The following is a 21,198-nucleotide window of genomic DNA, read 5'->3' as shown; positions in this document are numbered from 1 at the left end:
CGCCCCGCCCCGCGCCTTCCCGCCCTCGGCTCCCATTGGTCAGCGCGACCGCCACTCGCTGTCCCGCGGGTTCGATTGGCTGTTGGGGCGTGAGGGGCGGGGCGTGTTTGCGTTGCTGTGGGGACGGGGGACGCGGCTGCGGGGCCGCGGTGCGGGACGGGGACACCGGGCTGGATACGGGACGGGGACACCGGGCTGGGTGTGGGACAGGGGACACCGGGCTGGGTGCGGGACCGGGGACACCGGGCTGGGTGCGGGACCGGGCACACCGGGCTGGGTGCGGGACCAGGGACACCGGGCTGGGTGCGGGACCAGGGACACCGGGCTGGGTGCGGGACCGGGGACACTGGGCTGGGTGCGGGACCAGGGACACCGGGCTGGGTGCGGGACCGGGGACACCGGGCTGGGTGCGGGACCAGGGACACCGGGCTGGGTGCGGGACCGGGGACACCGGGCTGGGTGCGGGACCGGGGACACTGGGCTGGGTGCGGGACCAGGGACACCGGGCTGGGTGCGGGACCGGGGACACCGGGCTGGGTGCGGGACCAGGGACACCGGGCCGGGTGCGGGACCAGGGAAGGGACGCCGGGCTGGGGCGGCTGGACAGGGGCTGCGCAGTGAGCGGGCGCCGGGCCGGGGCTAGGCCGAGGATGCAGGGTCTCTGTCACCGGGTCAGGGATGCGTGACAGGGGACACCGGGCCGGGGTGCGGTATTGGAGCCGCCTGACAGCGGGGACGAGGATTTGTCGCTGCGGTTCCCTTCGCCCCCACTGCGCCTGGAGCTGGCCCGGTCCGAAGGCTGGCGGCTGGGGGAGCCTACGGAGAGTTCTGCCGGGTTACCTGTGTGACACGGCTCGGCCCGAGGCGCCTGTAAGGCTCAGCTGTGCTTGCAGCAAAAGGCAGCCGAGCAGAACATCCGTAGGATGGGCACAGAAGGAAAAGGTTGGGTGATATTCCCTTGGGATGGCAGGACCCGAGGGAGCAGCTCCAGCTCTCTCAGGGGATGTTTATGTTGGCGATCTGGAATGATTCTTCCCCGAGAGGGTGGTCTGGCACTGAAACAGGATCCCCAGGGAAGTGGTCACAGCCCCAAGGCTGCGAAGAGAATTTGGACAATGCTCCCACGCATATGGTGGGACTCGGGCTGTCCTGCACAGGGCCAGGAGCTGGACCCGCCAATCCTGATGGGTCCCATCCAACTCAGCATGTTCTTTGATTTTCTGTTCCATTTTACATGTTTTGTCATCACACATACAGGAACTTGGCTAAACTTTTCCTTCCCAAACACACAGCAGGAAAATTGTGCTTTACAGGCTGTTCCAAGCACATTTGGTTCCTGCTTCATCTGTCACTTGTTTTTTCTGCATAGGTGAGCAGTGGCTATGGATATGGACAGTGTGTTCTCAGGCTCTTCTCTGCAGAGCCTTGCCAAACTGCTCCGTGATGCTCCAGAAGAGGAGGATGATGATTATGATGATGTGGTGAGCCTTTCATTAGAATTTTCTGCTTCTTTTACATATTGTGCCATAGCCTAATCTTGTTAACCAAAGAGAAGCAAATATCTTTTTCTCCTGAGCAAGTAAAAACAGAATGAAAACCTTAGAAGGTTTTGGACTGACTGAAACAGCTCAAGGATACTTTCAGAGTAACAAGCTCTTGAGGTAGAGAATGAGCAAGATGCCCCAGGAAAACAAGGAGACATTGTAAGCACAACATATGAGGGAGGTTTAGTTTTTCAGCCTGAAGGAAATGAGAACATGGAGTTGAAAGAGCTTTAGATACTTCAGGCTTCCCCCTACTTTCCCCTGAACTCTGCTGGAGATGAAGGCAGTTACAACCAGACAAGTGGGGAAAATTTTGATGCTCAACTGAGTAAGGACCAAAATATCCAGAGGCAACTGAGTGTATTAATTGTATATGTCAGACATTGAAGAACTGTAGAGACAATTGATCACTGAAGTATTTTGGTGGTCATAAAATAGGGAAAGGTGAACAATCATTCTAAGGTGCATAATCTGAATGAATAATGAGAGAAATATCCAAATGTGTTCTTCTATATCAATTCCTCTCAGGAGCAGATGAAAATCACAGTTTGGAGAACATGCATTAATCCTGCAACATGCAACACCTGCTTTCATCTAGGCCTGCCTGTGTGATGGGAAGAAATATTCCCAAGTGCCAACAATGTGGAAGGCCTCTGTGAAGGCTCAAAACTTTGCCAAGTCTCTCAGGATTTTGGACAGATCATATTATGACATGGATAAGGGAAAAAAAAAAAAAAAAAAAAAAAAAAAAACAGATAACAAAAATAGCAAATGCCTGGGTGTTCCTCCAAATGACTCCTCAACAAAGAGCTAACCAGCCCCAGTAGTGGCAATGCAAGTAATGTGTGGGATAAAAGGGGTGTATATCCCTTGAAGTTTTCTTTCAGTGGGTTACAGATGTGGTCCTTCACACTCCAACTATCCTCCAGCTCTTTAATGCCTGCCTTTTAAACCCTGCATTATTGCTGTACATCTCTGCTGTAAACATCCTGATTTTAAAAAGAATTTGTTTACATCTTATTAATAAAATAAATGACACTTCAGAGACAGAAATGGAAAATTGCCACGAGGGATGTCAATTAAGTCTGAGTCAATTTGGGTAAATTGAAATCTTTATTTTGATTTAATTTAATGCTCTGTGCATATGAGGCACTTTTATTGAACCAAGGAATCTTCATATATAGAGAAATGCCTCACATTGGCCTATTAGCACTAAATTGATTCATAATTAGAGGAAAATGTTGTTGCCACATGATCTCTACTGTAAAAAGGAATCCAAGTGCTGTGATGGGGCTTTCATGTGGCACCCTTGGTTTCCTGTAATATTTTCATGGCAGGCAAAGCATGGAAATTTTGCCAAAATGCCATGGAAACCAAAACTCATAAAGCACATCTGTCTGTATTCTGGGCTTCCTGCTCAAACCCAGTGTGTCAAGGTCACTTTCTGCTGTGTGAGAGTGAAGAGAATGTTCAGTGGTTCAGTCATGAAACTGTGGGATAATGTTTTTTTCAATTCTATCAGAGATTTGTTTGACCTTAGTTAATGTGTTGTATTTACTGACATTATGGTTGTAACCGAGCTTGGCTCTGTAAAAATTGATTTTAAATCCTCTTGCCTTTCTTTGCAGCCACGCTGTTCTGTTGCTGCCATGACTCCTGGGAGTGTTGGACCAGTAAAGAAAGAGCCCACCAGTAAGGAGGAGTATTTGTGTGTTGTGGCATTGAGTGTCACATCAGCAGACTGTAACAGCTGTAGTAAGACACCACTGCAATAAAAGAGTGGCCACTGATGTTTGAGATGGGCATAACATGACACTTCTTACAGTTACACTGTAAAATTATTCCTTTCCTGAAAGCTTAACTCTAAAACATGCAAAGAGAAGCAGAAAGGGTAATCCAGGGCAGCCTCCAGTGGAGATGATAACAGTTCAGAGCACAGCCTGGTCGGGGGCTGCAAGGATTATAACTGAGCAGCAAAACTCCATCTAAGTACTCAGGGAAGACAGGAGGACAGTTTTGGTAAAGACTTGGCAAAATTAATGTAAAGTTTTTTTGAGCAGTTTAGTTAAAAGCCCTAAGAAAGGCCAACAGGGCCAGGGTGAATTTTGCAGGAAAGGAACTGTGACAAATATAGATAATTTTTGCTTAGGATTCCAGCAATAACCAGAAATTCTACTCTAAAAAACTTCAAATTTCACATTTACCAGCTTCTAAAAGAATATTTTTCCATGCAGGACAGATGTAAACCATGCTATTCTGCTCATAAACTTCCATGTGTCTTAAGCACTTTGACTGGACTGTGCCCTGTAATTAATGGGAAGAACTGGATTTCTATGTGAAGAGGTGGTCCTCTTGTAAATGACTGTGCTCACTGAAAATCTCATGTCAGGGGGCTTGTGGAAGATTAGTATTTCAACCCTCTACACTTTACTGATTTTGAAATGCTAGATATTATATGCCAGAAAGGAGGATTTCCAGGAAATAAAGGTTGGATAAAGGAGATTGAAGTGAAAGGAAAACATCCTCCCTCTGCAAATCCTCATTCATAAGATAGTGAGGTGAAGAAGACAGTAATCATTACCTAGAATGCTTTTAATGCAAAGGTTTTTCTAAAGCCTAGAAATACTTTTCTAGGCTTTAGAAATGGCTTTTTTTTTTCATTCTTGAAAAATATTCTAAGCTTTCAGCAAGCCTTAAGGAACAAAAACATTTCAGAATGACTCAGAGTGATTTTTCTCCTCACTTACAGGTACTTTTCAAGTGAAATCTGAAAACAAGAAAACCATTTGGAATACAGAGGAGGTCCCAGAAGGCTCTGAATTTGATGATACCTGGGACCCTAGAGAAAAGCCAGAGTAAGAGAGCTGAGACTGCCTGTGTGGGCTTTACATAGCATTAATGGAGATGAGAGTTAAACAGCATGTACAGCCAGCTGAAAAGCTTGTGTCGTGCAAGAAGAAAGGGAAGATATCAGTGTTGCATCTAAGCAACATGTGAGGAATGGTTTTAACCCCTCTCTTGAAATCTTCTGATCTCAGAACACAAACTTAGTGTTGGTTTTTCCCATCATAAGTTTATGTGCAGTGTCAGTTACTTGTATAAAGTGGGATTAGGAGTGGAAGTAGGTCAGAAAAACGATTTATTAACTTTAAAATATGCCATTTGTGTGAAATACCTGCTTTTTCCTGCTGCAACTGAGATGCATCCATTTTTCCATACTAATAAATTCATAAAGTACTCCAATGTATATTTGCATTTCAAAGATTTGAGCTCTTTAGAGACAAATAGTACTGCGGGAAGAAAAGCTGTGTGCAGGCAATTTTGAGCTCTTAAATGTTGTCATTCAATCTTAGTCTGTCAAAGCACAAAACCAGAGCCTTTTCCCTTGCCAATAGAAAAACAGTAGCAAAAATATTCTTGAAATCAGGCATGTAAGCTGTAGTTTGTAGAGGTCAGAAAGCCCTGAGGGTCAGTCCATAAAGCAGCTTTTGCGTTTTTAATCATCTTTTCAATGCCATGTCCTGAAGTGTTAAATGTGGACTGTAGCCCATGAAGCTGCACATTGTACACCAGAATCTTCACTTTTTCCTGCATGTAAGTCAGGATGCGAGGTGTCCAATTTTCCAGTTGAGACCCACCTGAACAGGGACTCAGCCTTTCTGAAAATGAGGTTTTCAATTCCCCAGTTAAACACAGGACCTGAGACCCACCTGAACAGGAACTCAGCCTTTCTGAAAATGAGGTTTTCAATTCCCCAGTTAAACACAGGACCTGAAACCCACCTGAACAGGGACTCATTCTTTCTGAAAATGATTTGGAATTCACCCTCACACAGAGTTGTCCTTGAAATTGTCACCTGTCAGATACAGAACACAGTCTCTTTGTATTGTGGGCACAAAGAAGCTTTTCTCTGACCCTTCCCCTCTGTAGTGCTTCTCCAGCCTCAAGCACTTGTGACCAGTGTTGCACAGATGAAGAAGGAGTATAAGTCTTTAAAACAGTTCATCAAATGAGGCGAAGAAAATGTCCTGAAAGGAAAACAGATGGCTACAGAGGTGCATCCAGAGCTATTAGACACATTTGTCATTGACTTAGGAATTATTACATATGCAGATGCACACTGGAGATGTGAAAGGATTTCTAACAGCTTAGACAAGTGATCCACCCCAGTAATTTTGCTGAACTTAGTAGGACTAGCATATGCTACAAATACAAATTCAGTTTTCTTTCCCTCATTCATTAATCACCAAGAGCAAGGGAATACATGAGTCTATATTTTGTAGTTGTGAAGAAGAAAATAAATGTTGGCTGAATGCAAAAAAACTACAATCTGGCTTTAGAGTGTTATGCTTAGGCTGCAAGAGTATGCTGAAGGGCAGAATAGAACACATGTAATTGTGACATCTCCCTTTTCAAATCCATTCCCCAAGAGTTTACGGAGTTTGGCTGGTTGATAAGCATCGTATCCACTTAGGAAGCATTTCCTGATCCTGCAAAGGCTGGTTAGGGAAGCAGAGGCAGCCTGGTGAGGGCTTTGGAAGGTGGAGTCAATGATCTTCACCTGTCTTCCAGCTGTCATGGCTCTGAACAGGAACCCAGTGCAGATGGATTGGAGCCTTGAAGGGAGACTGCAATGGAGGAGAGACAATGTGAGGAGGATTTCAGTCCTCTGAGAACCAGAGTCTCCTTCAGTCTCCTGCTCCAGTGTTATTAGGCAATGGCTTCTCTTTGGCAGGTATGAGATTTCATTCAAGCAGCACGTGGGAACGGAGGATGTCTTCTTTGGGATGACTGGGAAAGACCCCTCCACTGCCTGCTGTGAAGATATAGTGGTGAGCTGAGCTGAGCCTGGAGCTCTGACCCCTTCTTTGTGCTCTTTCTCTGCCCTTTTCCATCTCCCCATCTTTCCAAGGGACAGAATGTAAACACCAAGCTCTATTGCTGCCTTTGACCTCCTGTAGCATTTTCTCGTGGTTCTCCAAGCATTTGTAGATGACATTTACACTTGCTAGCCTGAGGAACTTGTGTATCTCCTCAAGGACCTGTGTGCTCAAGGGAATCTGTGCAAATGCATATGTCCCATATAAACTTAGAGGGAATAAAATGTAGCTCTAAAATGAAGTTTCATATTTGGAGAGGAGAAGGGCTGGGAAGGAGATTTTTTTTCATCTTCCTGCATTTTTTACAAGGTGTGTGGGCTAGCAGAATGCTACAGTGCTGACAGCCTTTAAAGTTTCAGCTATTAGATCCTGCCTCATCATTATATCATCAAAGACCTCCCTGGTTTCTGAGCTCCAGGACAGGTAGAACTGCTGTGTTATCTTTCCAGCAGAAGCAAACTGTCCCTGCAATACACAAAGCCTGAGGCTTGTGCTGGATGTCGAACACCTGTCAAGCACATTAGCAGCTCAGGATCTGGAGGAGAATAAGATATCAATACACATCACTAAGCTATTGAAAGCAGTCATTATCACTGTCGTATTTTCTCTGATACAAATTACCTCTCAAAACATTGCTCTTTGATACTAGCATTGAAATATTCATGAAAATGAGCTCTTTTATTGCTTTCAGGGCAACATATGTAATCACAGCTTTACCTCTGCCCATCATTTCAGATTAAAATCAAGCTGCCAGAGACAAAGTACTCAGACATCACATTAGACATCCAGGACAAGGTTCTTGACCTTCGAACTCCCAAAAAGTAAGTGTAGCACAATTGATAGGAGCACAGTTAATATCCTGTTTGAAATGGGGTTTAGCCAAGCTTTTAACTGCAGTCTGTGTGGAAAACAAAGCTAAAAATTGTACTATTAATTGCTCATGAGAAATAAATGTAGAAAAAAACCACTCATAGTCCATCCATAGGTGTACAATCTGCTGGCTTTGAATCTGTGATGCTAGCCAGTAAAACACTTTAGGACAGATTTTGGCTACTTAAACAACAAGGCTTCAAGGGCTCAAAACATCTGGCAAAAAGCTACCCAAGATCTTGAAAGACTTAGTCTAGTATTTCTAAGCACTAATTTGTACAAATACGTATGACCAAAGATGGTAAAAAAAGGTGTAGGTACATTTTCAGTAGCTGAAAGCCAAATTATGGACATATCCAAGCACAGATGCAGAGATGGAAATGTTATAAGGTTTCCTTAAGATATTTCCTTTGATTTTTTTAATAGGGCTATTTCAGGCCTACAGAGATAATCATCTGACTGATACACTCTTGGATTTCTCAGTCTTTCTCCATCTCTCCCTCAGTGTGCTATTCCCCTGCCTGAGATTTCCAGATAATTCTTATGTCTGTTTTGCTCAAAGTCCTTCTTCACAAAGACTGCTTTTATGAGAAACCTTAATCCTCTCTGGGCTGACTTGGTGCACTGAATGGGATGTGGGAAGATCTATGTGTGAATAGCTTTCTGCAGATAAATTCGAGGTGCAGGCCATGGATTAAGGCCTAAATAAGTCCCCAGTAGACTAACTATAGAAAAGCCACTTTTCTCTGCCAAAACTAGGCAGAGTCAGTTGCCCTGTGCTTGGTTTTAACCCAAGGATGCAACTGGAGTGGAAGAAGGTTTGGAAATGTTTGTTTTGAAACTGGAAAATTGGGAGGAATAATTGTTCAGCTAATGACTTGATGAACCTATGGGTAGCAAAAGAAGTAGCTTAATGCAATGCTGCAGATGTAGGAAAACTTCAGCATCCTTTTCCTTTTGCAATTCTGTCTTTTTGGTGACTCAGATCTGCCATTATCTTCTCAGTACCCAGCTGTCTTTAGTCACAAGCCTAGCAAATAAAAAGTTCACCATAAATCTGATGGTTGCTTGGGTACAGCCTGAACCAGTGCTGCTTTCACAAATATAAGTGCAAGTCTTCTCAGTACGAAAGGAACAATCGAGATGTCAAGTTGTAGTTGTACATACTGAAAAACTTTGTTCTCCCATAGATGGGTTGACTCAAAGCACTTGCTTCCAACTCTGTAGTCCTGGGGCTGCTTCTAAGCCAGGTGCTTTTAAGTGATGGAAATATTTCAGGGCCAGTCTTGCTGTGTGTGAGGTATTGCAGGAGCCCCACAATCCATCCCAATAAGGAGATCTATTGGAATAACATTCCCTGGCACACTGACTGAGGAATTGCAGGAGTGACTTGCAATGACATCTCAGCTGCTCACCTGATCTGAGTCATTGACATGCACTGTGTCCTCTTTTACAGGAAGCTGCTGCTGCACCTCCCCTACCCTGTGAACAGCAAGGAGGGGAAAGCTCGTTTTCTCTCTGAAGAGGAGATCTTGGAGGTCACCTTGAGAGTGTCAAGGAAGTTTGATCTCATAAATTTTTCTGATGGATAGAGAGATAGAGAAAGTTTGCAAAAGCCAATGTTCTAGTTTGAAGTCTTTTGGAAACCCAACTTGTTGTGAAATGGTTGATTGTTTCCCCTGAACAGTCCAGGGGAATGTCTGTGGAGAAATGAGTCAGGAGGAGCACAGCACCCACAGGTTCTAACAGCTGATGCTGTCTGGCTCTTACACTGCTCTGGTTAACTTCCTGCTTCCTTCAGTCTGATACAGACCCTGTGAATCAGAAAGTGGGAGTCTTTGGTTCTGTAAGCCAGCTAGAGCCTTTTGTGTGGTTGTGGCTGAGAAGTAGCACAGTGAGGCTCTGGACAATGAGTCTGGTGCTTTGGTATCATATCAAGACTTGCAAGTGTCCTTGCTTGGTCTCCAGTGCTGGGACTGGGGCCAGTTCAGAATCTTCTCTTGCCTATTTCCTGGTGAGAAGATCAAAGTTCTTCATGGATCCATATCCACATCTGAGGCTCCTTTACACTGGCAGAACAAGTTAACCAGCTATAGTTGGATTGCTGAACATCTCAGCTCTTTTGAACATTTTTTTCACAATTTATGGTTCAGTGTTGTCTATTCATCTGCTGTCCCTCCACCTCTTTTTCTGATCTTTCTTGATTAATAAAATAATAGGTTCTAAGGAACAGTTCCAGTTGTCTTTGAGCCTGCCTTCTCTATATTATGCTCTGAGAGACCTCGTAGAAGTTGAGATAAGAGGAATTTTGCATAACAAAGCTTCTCTCAAAGGACTGCAAAATCTGTTCTTTGGCCTTCAGGTCCAATCTGGAGATACAGAGATGAGTTACCAAGGTGTTTCTCTCAGTAGCTGCTGGGCAAATATATTCATTTAACATTGTTAGTTCTGCAGGAAGCAAAGGTACTTCCTCAGTGATCCAAGCGGAGAGGACAAGCAGGCCCTGGCACTAAGGGTACATTTAACCAAAAGCCTGTGAGTACTTTCAGAGCAAAATGCCTTGAGTGCTGCATTCTTCTGGGGTGTAAGTAGAGGAAAATAATTGACCAGCTAGGCTGCACCCATGCAGCTAAATCTGTGGCAGGCTGTAATGAGAAGATGGATACTCCATGATGGATTGCAGGCACTGACACTGAGTTTAAAGGTGTAGTCACAGTATGTTTGTAATACACTGCATTATAACTCCAGGACAAATTAGGCTGATGTCTGGGCATTTCAACCACTTCCCTGCAAAGTGAACCATTGCTTGGGTCAGAATAATCCTAATCAACTCCTGCTTTAGTCTTAATGCACTGGAAAGCAGACACTTCAGTTATGATTCATCACAAGCTATGAAATATGCTGATAACACTCAGGGGCTACTCCAACTGGTCTGCTTAAGTTTCCATAAATTAGATCTGAATGTCTCTTGTTCCAAAGCTGTGGTTGAGCAGGACAATGTAAATGTATGAGAAAAGGCTGACATCATTCCTCCTGACTCAGTTTTTCCCTCCTGTGCTTGCCAAACAAGCTGTTTCTTGGAAAAAGGTTGTCTTTGTGGTCCCTAGATAATATGCTGCTTAATTTTTGCATTTCTTGTACACATTACAAAAAGAGTGGAAGATTGACCAGTATTTATACACATGTGAAGATAATTTGTCCAAATTAATTCAGTACCTTCCTGGCAGGGTACAACCCTTCTGAGCCCTACTCCAGTGCTCTATCCACAAGGTTATGGTGCTTTTATAGTTGGCAGTAGTCATTTACTAAGCCTTAAATCATCAAGTTCTGTTAATGTCAGTGTTTGATACTGAAAACAGTGATGAGTCTGGCTCATTGTGCCTCTCTCCCATGTTTTAGTTTCTTATGGAAATGAGCATATGCCACACTGGTACCCATATTTATCTCCAAATATTTTTTAACCTGAGGGCATTTTATCAGCATTCAGGAGACAAAAATCTGAGGTAAGTACGTTCTGTAAGAAAGCCAGCTGCTGAATAGAAAAGGGAAATACAAATTTGTAGTGCTTAAGGGGGAGGTTGTAACGTGATTTCTTGTGCTTGCTGGCCTCTCTGTACATCCACCTCCAGGCTCCTGCAGGACATCCATGAGGGGGAGCTGGCAGGTTGGTGACACTGGATAGGAAAAGGGTGATGTCCTGGCAGAGGGAGGTTGAAACCACAGAGTGAGTTTGGAGGAACACAGGGGACAAACTCATAAGCAGCCAGGCTTTGTGTGTTCCACTCAGGGTAAGCTCTGCTGCCCTTTTCTGAAGTAGGGACACTGCTCTGTGGGGTTTGCTGTGCTGGTTGGATCCACTGCCTGAAAGCACCATCATCACCTGGAGAGTCTCTCATTCTCTCTTTCTTCCTATCAAGCACACAGAGGCTGCCCTAGGCAAAAGTTTGAGTTTTGGGGTTTGGATTTTTTCCATATATCCTTCCAAGAGGAAACTGGTCAAAACATCTTACAGGTTGTCAAAATTCCCAGGAATCTGGAGGCTATTGTCAGCTACAAAAATTGACCTTTTTTGCACAGGCTTGAGGACACTTTGCTTTGCTGAAGTAGGACTGGCAGAAATCCTCCAGGAGGGGAACCCCCTTTGCCTCTGAACATCAATGCTGCTGCTGAAGTGCCACTCCAACACCTGCAAGCATCTTAATTAATCAAAATTATGAGCCCAGTTAAACAACTCAGCCATCAAGCATCATCAAGCTTTATTTGGCTCCCATAAGAAGCAGCTTGATTAAATGTATTGCAGTTAAGTAGAGGGTACTGTAGATGTGGAACTGAGATGGAGGCTTGTTTGCAGTAGTATCCCAATAAACTGCAGGTTCTCGTCTCACCTTGTTCACACATTCTGTCCTCCAGCTGTGTTTGCAGAGCCACCATCCCTGTTTTACTTGTTCCTGCCTTCTCTCAGAACTATGGTGGTGTACTAAAATACATGTACAAAATACAGAGCCCAGCTCACACTTTGAATTTCACCTCTCTTTATATTCCCCACTTAGTGCTCTGGGGCCAAGATACTTGTCTCATTCTATAGCTTGGGGAAGAGAAAACCCAGATGAGTTGCTCCATAGAAACACCTGAGATAGTGCAAGAACTTAAATTTAGATTTTTCCCTTAAACCTGCAGGCTCTCACTCTCATCTTCCTCCAGGTCTGCTGTCGGTATCATAATAAACCCCTTCTATTTGCCTTAAAAGACTACTTCATTTTTCTGTTCACTTTCAAATTTGTATCCAAACTTTTTGTTCTTCTTGTCCTGTGTGAAACACTGATTTATCAGTATATCCTTCCCTCCAGACAAAGTTTATCTAAAATGACTAAGCTGTATCTACGTGTACAGACAGATCTGTCTCCCTCATGCTGGAGCAGCTCCTTTTCAACCTGCTGGTGTTGGTGCAGACTTTTACCCTCTCCTCTGCAGCACCTGCAGCTTGGATTCCTCCTTGTTGTCTGCAATCCCCTTCAGGAGCTGCTGCCACAGACAGTTTTTGTTGTCTGCCTGTGGTCCTGGCTCCAGGGGAGGTGCCTGGAATATGCTGGGGGCTGTTTATTTTTTTCCTATGATCTTCACAAATAGGAGATGATTTGTCTCTTGGTATCTCTATTTGCTCTCTTTGTCTCTCTCTTCATTCTGTTTTTTCCTTGAGGCAGAATTCACTTTCAGATTGTGATGAATTCATCAGAGGACGGTGAACAGCATCCCTGGTCTTCCCTTTCCCTCACGATTGTTTGTTCTGTGCTCTTTTCAGGGGACTCTGACTTTTTCTTTCCTTTCCTAAGTGCTTTATCTGCCCTGCTTGTTGTCACATTAGGACATTTCTCACCAGAGCCTGCTGGCAGGTGGCAGGTGGTGTATCTGACCCTTGTTGGATGTGCCTAACGTGATGAAGTGTGTGATTCATTTCCCCTCTCTCAGACCAGTGCTGGCTGGAGAGCTTTGTCCTTCCTGGGTGTGTGTCAGTGGGTGGGAGGGGGACACAAGCACGAGCACACAGGCAGAACCTGCAGTGTGTTAAGGCACTTGCACTGAAGGACCATGGCACAAAAGCTGCAGGTGCTGCAGGCTGTGTGAGGAGTGTTGACAAAATTGAGAGCCTCTTGAGCCCTTGTTTCAAATGCAGCCAGTACCACATGTTCCCGGTGGAACCTGGTTATGAAGAAATGAACCATCTGAAAAAGTCAGGATCATTCAGAATTTCAGCCTTCCCCAAGGCCTGAAAAGTTTCTCTCTGCTTCCTGATGTGTGTCCCCACATCCCAGACGAATACTTAAAGTTGTTTTTGAAATCCACTTCAGGGCAACAGTGACACAGGCAACACAGGGATGCCTTTGGTTCTGGAGTACTTCTCTCAATCCATAGGAATCTTTGATCATTTGGGGCTTTCTCATCTCAAGGCCTCCCTTTCATCTTTTTTCTCTGCCTCCACGCACTCTTTTCAGAAGAGATCATAGGAAGTTGCCAGAACGACAGCAGATACTGTCCACCTACAGTCCTTAGAGACCACCTCTCTGTAATTGGGTGTCTCCTTTGTGGATCACAGCAGCCTGGAAACTCACTTCTGATGCTGATCAATATTTTTTTAACCATGCCATTTTAGCTTGATGGTATCACAACCCAGCAAACACTGCCAAGAGTGCTATGTTGTATTTACTGAAACAATTCCCTGATTCTATTTGGCAACTTGTCTCCTGCAGCTGCTGAGCAGAGAGAAAAAGAGCCACAGACCTCTTCTGGAAAACCCTCCTCATGTTGGAAACTGTGAAAGGGAACAGGATAGGAATGGGATGGACACAGCTGATCAGGTGATGTGGGCAACACAGAGATTTGCCAAACAGCAGCAGATTAGGAACTGTACAAATGTAATGAGTTAAATGATACTGTGAGCTCTGGGTGGGTTCCACCCCTCACAGGGACCCAGGTAATGAGAGTTTACCACCCCTGGTGATTTCTGTAACTGGGAACCCTAGCGATGGGATCTCCTGACTCAGACTCCTGTGGTTATACCCCCAAAGCTGCTCTTGGGGGGCACTGTGGCAAGCTGGCAAGAATATAGTACATAGGGATTGATTTCACCTGGGATAGTCTGCTACACCTTTTCTCACCTGAGCTGATTGCAAGGTGAGGGCTCCATTCAAGCTGAGTTAAATGGTGAGGAGCAGCTCTGTGAGAAACTAGGTGAGCAGGCACTATGTTTGAGGAAAACGAAATGGTGGATGGGGAGTGGGATGCTGAAAGTCAGGGAGTGATGTGAACTGAGCAAAAGCACAAGTGGGAGAAGAAATTCATTGTCAAAGTTTCTTTAAAACTGTGTTGAAAGGGAATTTCAGAGCAGACAGCCACCCTGAGCTTAGGGCTGGTGAGATACCTTTGTTAGAATGTCACCAGCACTGAAAATCCTGTGCCAAAAGAAGCTGTGGGAAGGGGACTGTGCCTGGAATAGCTATGAGGTTTCCAAGAGGTCCTGGGCACTTGGCTCATGGAGATTTATTGGGCTGGGAACCTTGTCTCACTCTGGGGGTCAGACTAAGGTGGCCCATTGCAATTACTTTTATCAACAGCAGATGAAAGGGGAATTGGTGTTGGGAGTTCATGAACCCTCTCAAATGCTCCCAGCAGCCTGAGTCTCTGTATTGTCCTTGTAACACCTATTTCTGGGTAAGCAGAGTTAGTGTGTGCAGTGCCTGGGTGACAGATTGCTGTGCCCTGACCTGGAACAGGGATGTCACATCTAGTTTTAGGCCTACATGCATATGCATGCTTGCCTCCATCCTTTTCCCTATTTAGAGCAACCCATGTTTATTTTAAAAAAACCCAAAAAACCCTTAAAAAAAACACTCACAAAAAGAAATACCACCAGCTTTTGCTGTAAGATCAGTAGGTAAATAGATAAGTGAGGGCATTAGAATTGTTCTTATTCTGGAGGCAGGTGCTAGCTGCAGACCAGGGGTGGGACATCCCTCAGATGAAGAGAAAGGTTTCACCATCTGGGAAGATTCTGCAAGGTTGTCTTGAGCCAGTGCTTGGGTAAGAGAGCTGAAGGTGATTAACTGCTTGCTGTGATACAGATGCTGAATGAAGAGAATGGCTGAAGTAATAGAAAAACCCATTTCTGTTCTCTTGCATCATAAGTTCCCAAGTTTAAGCTCAGTGAGTTTATTTAAATTGGACCACTGCTTCTATCTGGAACTAATATTTTTGTTGTCTTCAATAAAATGTGTTTTCCAATGTTGTTTCCCCTCCCCAAACCACAGCCAAGCAGCATCTCAGCCTACTTTCTTAAATCAAGAGAATTGTTTATGTCCTTGGGAACTGGCATAATAACATCTGAAGGAAGCAATGAGACACAACAGGAATTCATTCATAAGTTAATGAAAGCTGTGCAGTACAGCATAAGGATGATCAGGGAAGGTCTTAGGCAGCATTTGTCAAGCTAAATTCCTTTCTGTGGAAATTGTTCTCCTTGGAAGAATCATGGACTTAAATACTGAAATACTTAATACAAGCAGCTTAAATACTGCTTGTATTTCTCTGCTTGTACACAGGTTGGTTATATAGTATTTCTTGGTACAAAGATGTGTAATAGAACAGGACAAACAGGAGAACATTGATACAGATCAAAAAAGCAAGAGAAAATTGCTTAAATCCCTACCAATGTGGGAAAAATGTCACCTGAGTAGTGTGGCATATTTTCCATGGAATTTGTCACCTGGAAGCAGAATGTTTTGGTACTCCCTGGAGGGGACTGACCTGGAGATGAGGCTGATGCCAAACACCTGATAAAACCAAAGCACACAGCCTGAACCCACCTAAAGAAACACTGAAAGGGCTGGGAACGAGTTTGTGTGCAAGATCCTACCCAGAAGAGGAGCTGCCACAGTGAGCAAGGTCAACTCCCCTTGATTTGGGATTGCTCTCGTGGTGGGAAAAGAGTCAATATGGACTTGAATGCTAAAGCTGTGCCTCAGTGCTCGGAGCAGGTGGACAGAGCAGGCCTTGGTGGAATATCACAGCATCTCTTGGGCTATGAGTCAGACCAGACTTGTCACCGTCACACGGCTCTCCCGTCACAAGGACGTGTTTGTCCCCTTCAGACCTGCACTGCTGTGTGCCTTCAAGGAAAAGGAGCCACACTCAGTTCTGAGCCTCACTGTGCCACAGCAAGGCCTGCAGCAGCACTCTGTGCCCAGAGGAACAGACCTGCTCCTGTTTGCTCTGGCTGCAAACCCAAGGGGTGCTGTGGGAATGGAGATGCCCATGGCCAAGTGCCCTCCTGAGGCACGAGAAGCTGGGGCTGTTCTCAGCCCTCTCCCACATGGAGATGGTCCTGTGTTTTTCCTGCCTGGGGAAAGTCAAGCAGAGTCAATTGTGCATGTGTGAACAACCTCACTCAAATGAGAGCAAGGAGCTGAGTTACCAAAGCCTGTTTTCCATGGATCTAACATGGCCCTCAGTGATCAGAGCTCTGTTGCAGAGCAGGATGTGCCTGTCACCCACATGGATTGAGATGCCTGAATCAGCACATTAGTTTCCCCAACAGTGGGAGCATCAGTAGGTTTATTTTCCATCTAGATGCTTGTTGACATGCATGGTGTAAACCCATCATTCCAGCTAACACTGACAGAGGCGGAGAGGTCTCCTAGTAATTAAACCACCAAGCTCAGATGTTGCTGAGAGTGGGAGGGGAGAGGAGCTGCAAACAGCATACTAGCATCAGCTGCCTCTTTCTTAAAAAAATAAAATCTGCCAAAGAAGTTTAAATTGCTTAGAAAGCTCTGCGAGTTGGAAATAAAAAGAAAAACTAAACCAAAAAACCTGCAATTGCTCTGGGGAAGGAAGAGAGGCAGATTTGTGATACTCTAACAGAGCTGCCAAGAGCCCAGCTCAGAGCAGCTGGAGGAGATAGACATCATGCTTGCAGTGATTTCTCAGACTGGAAGGAATGGGAAGTCACTGAGAAGTGACTTCTCAGACCAAGCTGTTAACTTTTCCATTCCCAGCACCGCAGGCTACAAGATAAATTTGAGCTGCCAGGAAAGACCCCCCCCATCTCCAAATATTGGCAAGCTGTGAGCTACAGCTGATGTTTGGCTGAGACTAATCCTTGAAAGCCCAAATGCCAAGGCTGATCATCAGCCTGAGCCTCGAAGGAAAGATCCACATGCAGCACCTGAAGCCCCTGGACTCACAGGTAAATGGAGGCAGAGGCTTTTTCATTGCTGCAATACTGCTTCTGCTTTTTAGGGAAAGGGGAGCTAGTGGATGGTGGAGCAGTGCTTTGGGCACTCTCAGAACTGGGCTGCAGTGCAAGTGGGGGTGCCATGGGTGGGATCATTTACCTTACCCCTTTCACTGGGCCAGAGCCCCCTCCCTGCTCTCTCTGTGGAATCTCAGGATACAGCTACACCTGGCACAAGTGAGGCAGCCCCAAATCGCTGGTTTACTTTCCTGCCTGTTTTATCTTCCTGAGATCTGTCTGCTGCCTCCTGGCCTGGCGCTCTGCAGGCTCTCAGGTTGCCAAGGGAAGCAGACATTCCTCCCCAGGTCTCAGCTCTCCACTTGCTGCTGTCTGAACTCGATTAAGATAAGGGGCTCTGTGGGCAGGGACACAGCTGCCCTCTTGCTGATGCAATGCCAAGCAGGCTGGGAGCTTTCAATAAAAAGTAATTAATGATAAAGCAGACTCCTGCAATCCTGCAGTCTCTTCTATTTCTGTTACTTAGACTTTTAAAGGCAACGGGATCACAGTGGTTTGACTTCCTTCTCTGGCCAAAAAAAGGAAGCACACTTAATCTGGTGGCCTCACATCCATCTTCTGCCCTTTATTAGCACCATCTGTCTCCTCCTGCCTGCTGAAAGGCGACTGTGCCTATCCTCGTGGCTGGGACAACACAAATATTGCTCAATTACAGCCATGCTCCAAATACAATTACTCAATTGCAGTGTTAATTGAATTATTTGAGTTTAATTATTCCATTAGGACTTTTGTCAGTACAGTCTAAGCTGCTTGCTTTCTCTCTGGGCTAGCATCACAATGCAGCATCTGGCCACACAGGGAAGGACTGGTTTTACTCACTCAGACCTAGTCAGGCTGAGGAAAGTCTGGCACTGTTCAGAAATGGTGATCTCAAGTCCAAGGAGGGGTGTCAAAGCTGCAGGGACCTTCTTTCCTCCAGTCAAAGCACAATATTTATAAGCAGAGAACAGGGACTATTTATGCAGAAATAATTTTGTGTGAGAGTTAGTGACAAAAATACTTGTGAGAGTTTTGTAAGTGAAGGAATCAGTCCTAAAAGATGCTTGGCAGAAATCAAAAGGAGCAGTTGCACAACATGAGCCTGTAATAGGGACAATATTTAGTCAGTGAGACATTGCTATGGGCTGCTCACAGTCACAGAGGGGCTGAGATGGGACTGCAGTGTGAAAGTTCTCCAGTTCTTGTGGTAAATTCACCAGGGCAAACAGAAAAACTGCTTGTAATTTAGTTCTGATTCCTATCCCAATATCCTGCCACTATCACCAAATCACAGAATTGTTAGGATAGGAAGGGACCTCTGGAGATCATCTAATCCAACCCACCATTGGGTTTTCCTCACTCTTAACATCACCCAGAGCCCTTGACTCCTGGGGCACATTATTATTAAAAAGGGTACTCGAATCTTTCCCTCCCTTCAGCCAAATGAGCTGCCCTGTTTCATATAAGTCCTGCAGTTTAGAGCTGTGGCAGGTGCACTGGAAATAGCCCTGCCTATCTCAGAAGGAGCTTTTCACCCACAGTCTGTCTCCTGTGAGCAGAGCTCAGGCTGGAATGCCTCTGTTCAGCAGCAGCCCAGAGCTCTGACTGCCACAGACAGCCCTGGTTTTGTGCTTGAGGTGTGTGCTGTGCTTTGGGAATCCTTCCCTTGCCTTAAAACTGCTCTGGGAGCAGCAGTTCCCGAGATTTGCAGGTGCAGGTCTCACCCTTCCAAGAGTGTGCAAGGCAAGGATCTCCAAGGTGGGACTTCTCTGGTGTTGTGGGGCTTTTTTGGGGCTGTGCATCAGATGGACCTTGTCTGAATGGGAACCCCTATGGAGCCCTGTGGGGTTCAAACTGCTGGGACAGTGTTTCCTCAACCCCTGGTGACTGGTGATCCCAGGGAATCCATCCTTTTGTCTCTTTGCTCCATCACACCCCTCCCTCACACTCCTCTGTGCTGCATGGTTTTATTGCATTGGTTTTATTGACCCAGTGGGGCACAGGAGAGGACAGAGGTCAGAATCAGGGTGGAAAATGGCAATTTTGTGGCAGCTTCAGGTAAAACACTCTGCCCTAGCAGCCAGAAGTATCAAGGGATCATGGCTAATCACACATGTAAGGGGATTAGGTGGTACACACAGTTATGCTTTAAATATTTTTTGCAAACATAGACTTTATCAGCCATGTGCCTCATTAACAGTGCAGAGATCTGGCACTCTGATCCTGGCTGATGTGGTGGAGTTTGAAGGTGGCAGGACCTGCTGTGGCTGTCATGTCTCAGTCCCAATTTGCAAACATCCCCCCCTTCTGAAGGAGAGGTGGCTTTCTTTACAGGGTACCAAATCTCATCCATCTTTGGTGAGCACTGCCTCCATCAGACCCTCCTGGTGAGCTGTTTGAGGCTGGAAATATCTGGCATGGATGTGGAAGTGATTCATGACTGAATTCATCCTCAAAGCAAAGGAGAGGTTATGCCAAGAGAAAAGGATGAGCCTCTCTGGGGCAGAGTGGTGGCTAAACATCCTACAGAATAACTGCAGAGAATTGTGAAAATAGCTCCTAAAAAGCCTTAGAGGCTGAGTGATCCCCAGGGCTGCTCCCAATGGCCTGGTGCCACATGTCCCTGGCGTAGCTGCAGAGCTCTGTTAGCTGCTCAGCATGCACCCAGCCCATGGTGTGGCACTGGTGCCTTGAATTTCCCAGGTTCTCTGCTGTGTTAACTCCTGCATTCTCCAGGAATACACCCAGGGCTCTGTAATCCTTTCCTCTCCATGCCCACGTGTGCCTTTCTGCATCTCCAGCCTGCAGCATCATCCCAGTTTGAGAGAGGAGACCCCACCAGCGTTACATTAAACCCCTGCATTTTCCAGCTAAACAAGGAATTGGATTTCCATGCCTGCAGTATCTCAGCATCTCTGTACCTGCCCTGTTTCCCTGCCTGCTCTCTGGGATGTCTCTTTATTTCACTTCTGGCAGATCTCAGGTCTTTGAAACTCAGTTTTGCAAAGTTGCTTCAGTGCCAGCAGAGGCACCAAGGCACAGACTGGGGCTTTTCACAAGCCCCCACGGCAGCCTCCTGCTGAGGCTTCCTGGCTATTCCCGTGGCAAACTGGAGTGCATTTATGGGGAAAGCAGTAGCCTGGCACTGAGAAGCCTCCATCCATTACCCTGCTGTGCCCCAGGCCCCGTGGGGAACTCTGGATGCTGACAGTCTCCTGTTTGAAGTGGGAGGGAGCAGGGGGTCTCTGAGCATCACCAGGGCCCTGCCTAGGCTGAGGGGTGTGCATGTGCAGGAGCCACCCCCTGTGCCCTGGCAGCTCTGGTGGGATGGCTTTGCCGTAAATCCATCCCTGTTTACATCACAGGCAGCCGAGCCAAGCCTGGGGGGCATTGGAAAGCAGCCTCTGGATTTGTAATTTCGTTCTTTTGACTCTAACACCTCATTTAATATTTCACAGCCCCGGAAATGTATTCTGTGCCAAAGGCTGGCTGCAGGTTCAGCCACTAACATTTACATTATTAGGCTGGGGCTCCAGAGCTTGTGCTCAGTGAGGTGAACAGGGTTCTTCCTGTGCTCCTAGCTGGAAATACAGGGCTGGCAAAAACTTTTGGCACTTGACTTTTAGTGCTGATCCAGCTAATGATTATGGATGGTGGAGAAGAATTGGTTTAACATTGCTTTTTGGAAACTTTGCCCCAAGTTTTCTTTAAATGCAAAGTCTGCACTAGGGTGAAGCCATCAAGAAGAGTGTTGGGCCCACACAATCCCAAGTCAGAAGCTGTTTCCAATGGTCCTGTTCTGAACAAACCCTCTAAATACACAGGTTTAAATAATTGCCCTTCAGTCTGGAAATATTGGCTCTTCTCTTGTATCAAATAACACCTAATGTCGTTGTTGCTGAAGGCAACTAGGATGAAATTGCCTGCCTTATTTTTCCCAGTGTGTTGGCTTTATGCATTTGGCAGCATTTGGAGTCAAATCAATCTTGCTTTCCTCTCCTGGACAGGTACTTAGTTTTGCTGATGTCAGGGTACAGCTTTAGTGCAGAGAAGGGAGAGGAGGCAAACCATGGCTGGGAACACAGGGAACTGGGTTCCAAAGCCCCACAGGCTCAAGGAA

At 45.8% G+C, this 21,198-nt stretch overlaps 1 protein-coding gene across 8 annotated transcripts; it reads left to right on the top strand.

The window, feature by feature from the left end:
• The first annotated feature begins 105 nt into the window (after nt 1–105).
• On the top strand, nt 106–9,524 carry DNAAF6 (dynein axonemal assembly factor 6). Of its 8 annotated transcripts, XM_033072600.1 has the most exons (8): nt 110–149; nt 677–942; nt 1,370–1,481; nt 3,173–3,236; nt 4,294–4,399; nt 6,280–6,376; nt 7,160–7,245; nt 8,751–9,524. In XM_033072600.1, the coding sequence occupies exons 3-8, from the start codon at nt 1,383–1,385 to the stop codon at nt 8,884–8,886; spliced, it is 588 nt and encodes a 195-aa protein (XP_032928491.1). In that variant the 5' UTR covers nt 110–149; nt 677–942; nt 1,370–1,382; the 3' UTR covers nt 8,887–9,524. The 8 variants fall into 8 exon arrangements, with proteins under 8 accessions (XP_032928493.1, XP_032928491.1, XP_032928499.1 ...); XM_033072602.1 differs by lacking the exon at nt 677–942 and having other exon boundaries at nt 106–149; XM_033072608.2 differs by lacking the exon at nt 677–942 and having other exon boundaries at nt 121–174.
• Nucleotides 9,525–21,198: the final 11,674 nt, after the last annotated feature.

Source organism: Catharus ustulatus, chromosome 14 (assembly GCF_009819885.2).
Source record: "Catharus ustulatus isolate bCatUst1 chromosome 14, bCatUst1.pri.v2, whole genome shotgun sequence".
Classification (NCBI taxonomy): Eukaryota; Metazoa; Chordata; class Aves; order Passeriformes; family Turdidae; genus Catharus; species Catharus ustulatus.
Note: the sequence above shows the minus strand (reverse complement) of the source record. Positions and strands in the feature narration are given on the sequence as shown.

What these genes read in the sequence shown, in the direction of transcription:
- DNAAF6 (XM_033072602.1), top strand. Translation starts at nt 1,383, where the DNA reads ATGGATATGGACAGTGTGTTCTCAGGCTCTTCTCTGCAGAGCCTTGCC. An exon ending in ATGATGATTATGATGATGTG is followed by an intron (nt 1,482 to 3,172) that starts GTGAGCCTTTCA and finishes CTTTCTTTGCAG; the next exon opens with CCACGCTGTTCTGTTGCTGC. An exon ending in AGTAAAGAAAGAGCCCACCA is followed by an intron (nt 3,237 to 4,293) that starts GTAAGGAGGAGT and finishes CCTCACTTACAG; the next exon opens with GTACTTTTCAAGTGAAATCT.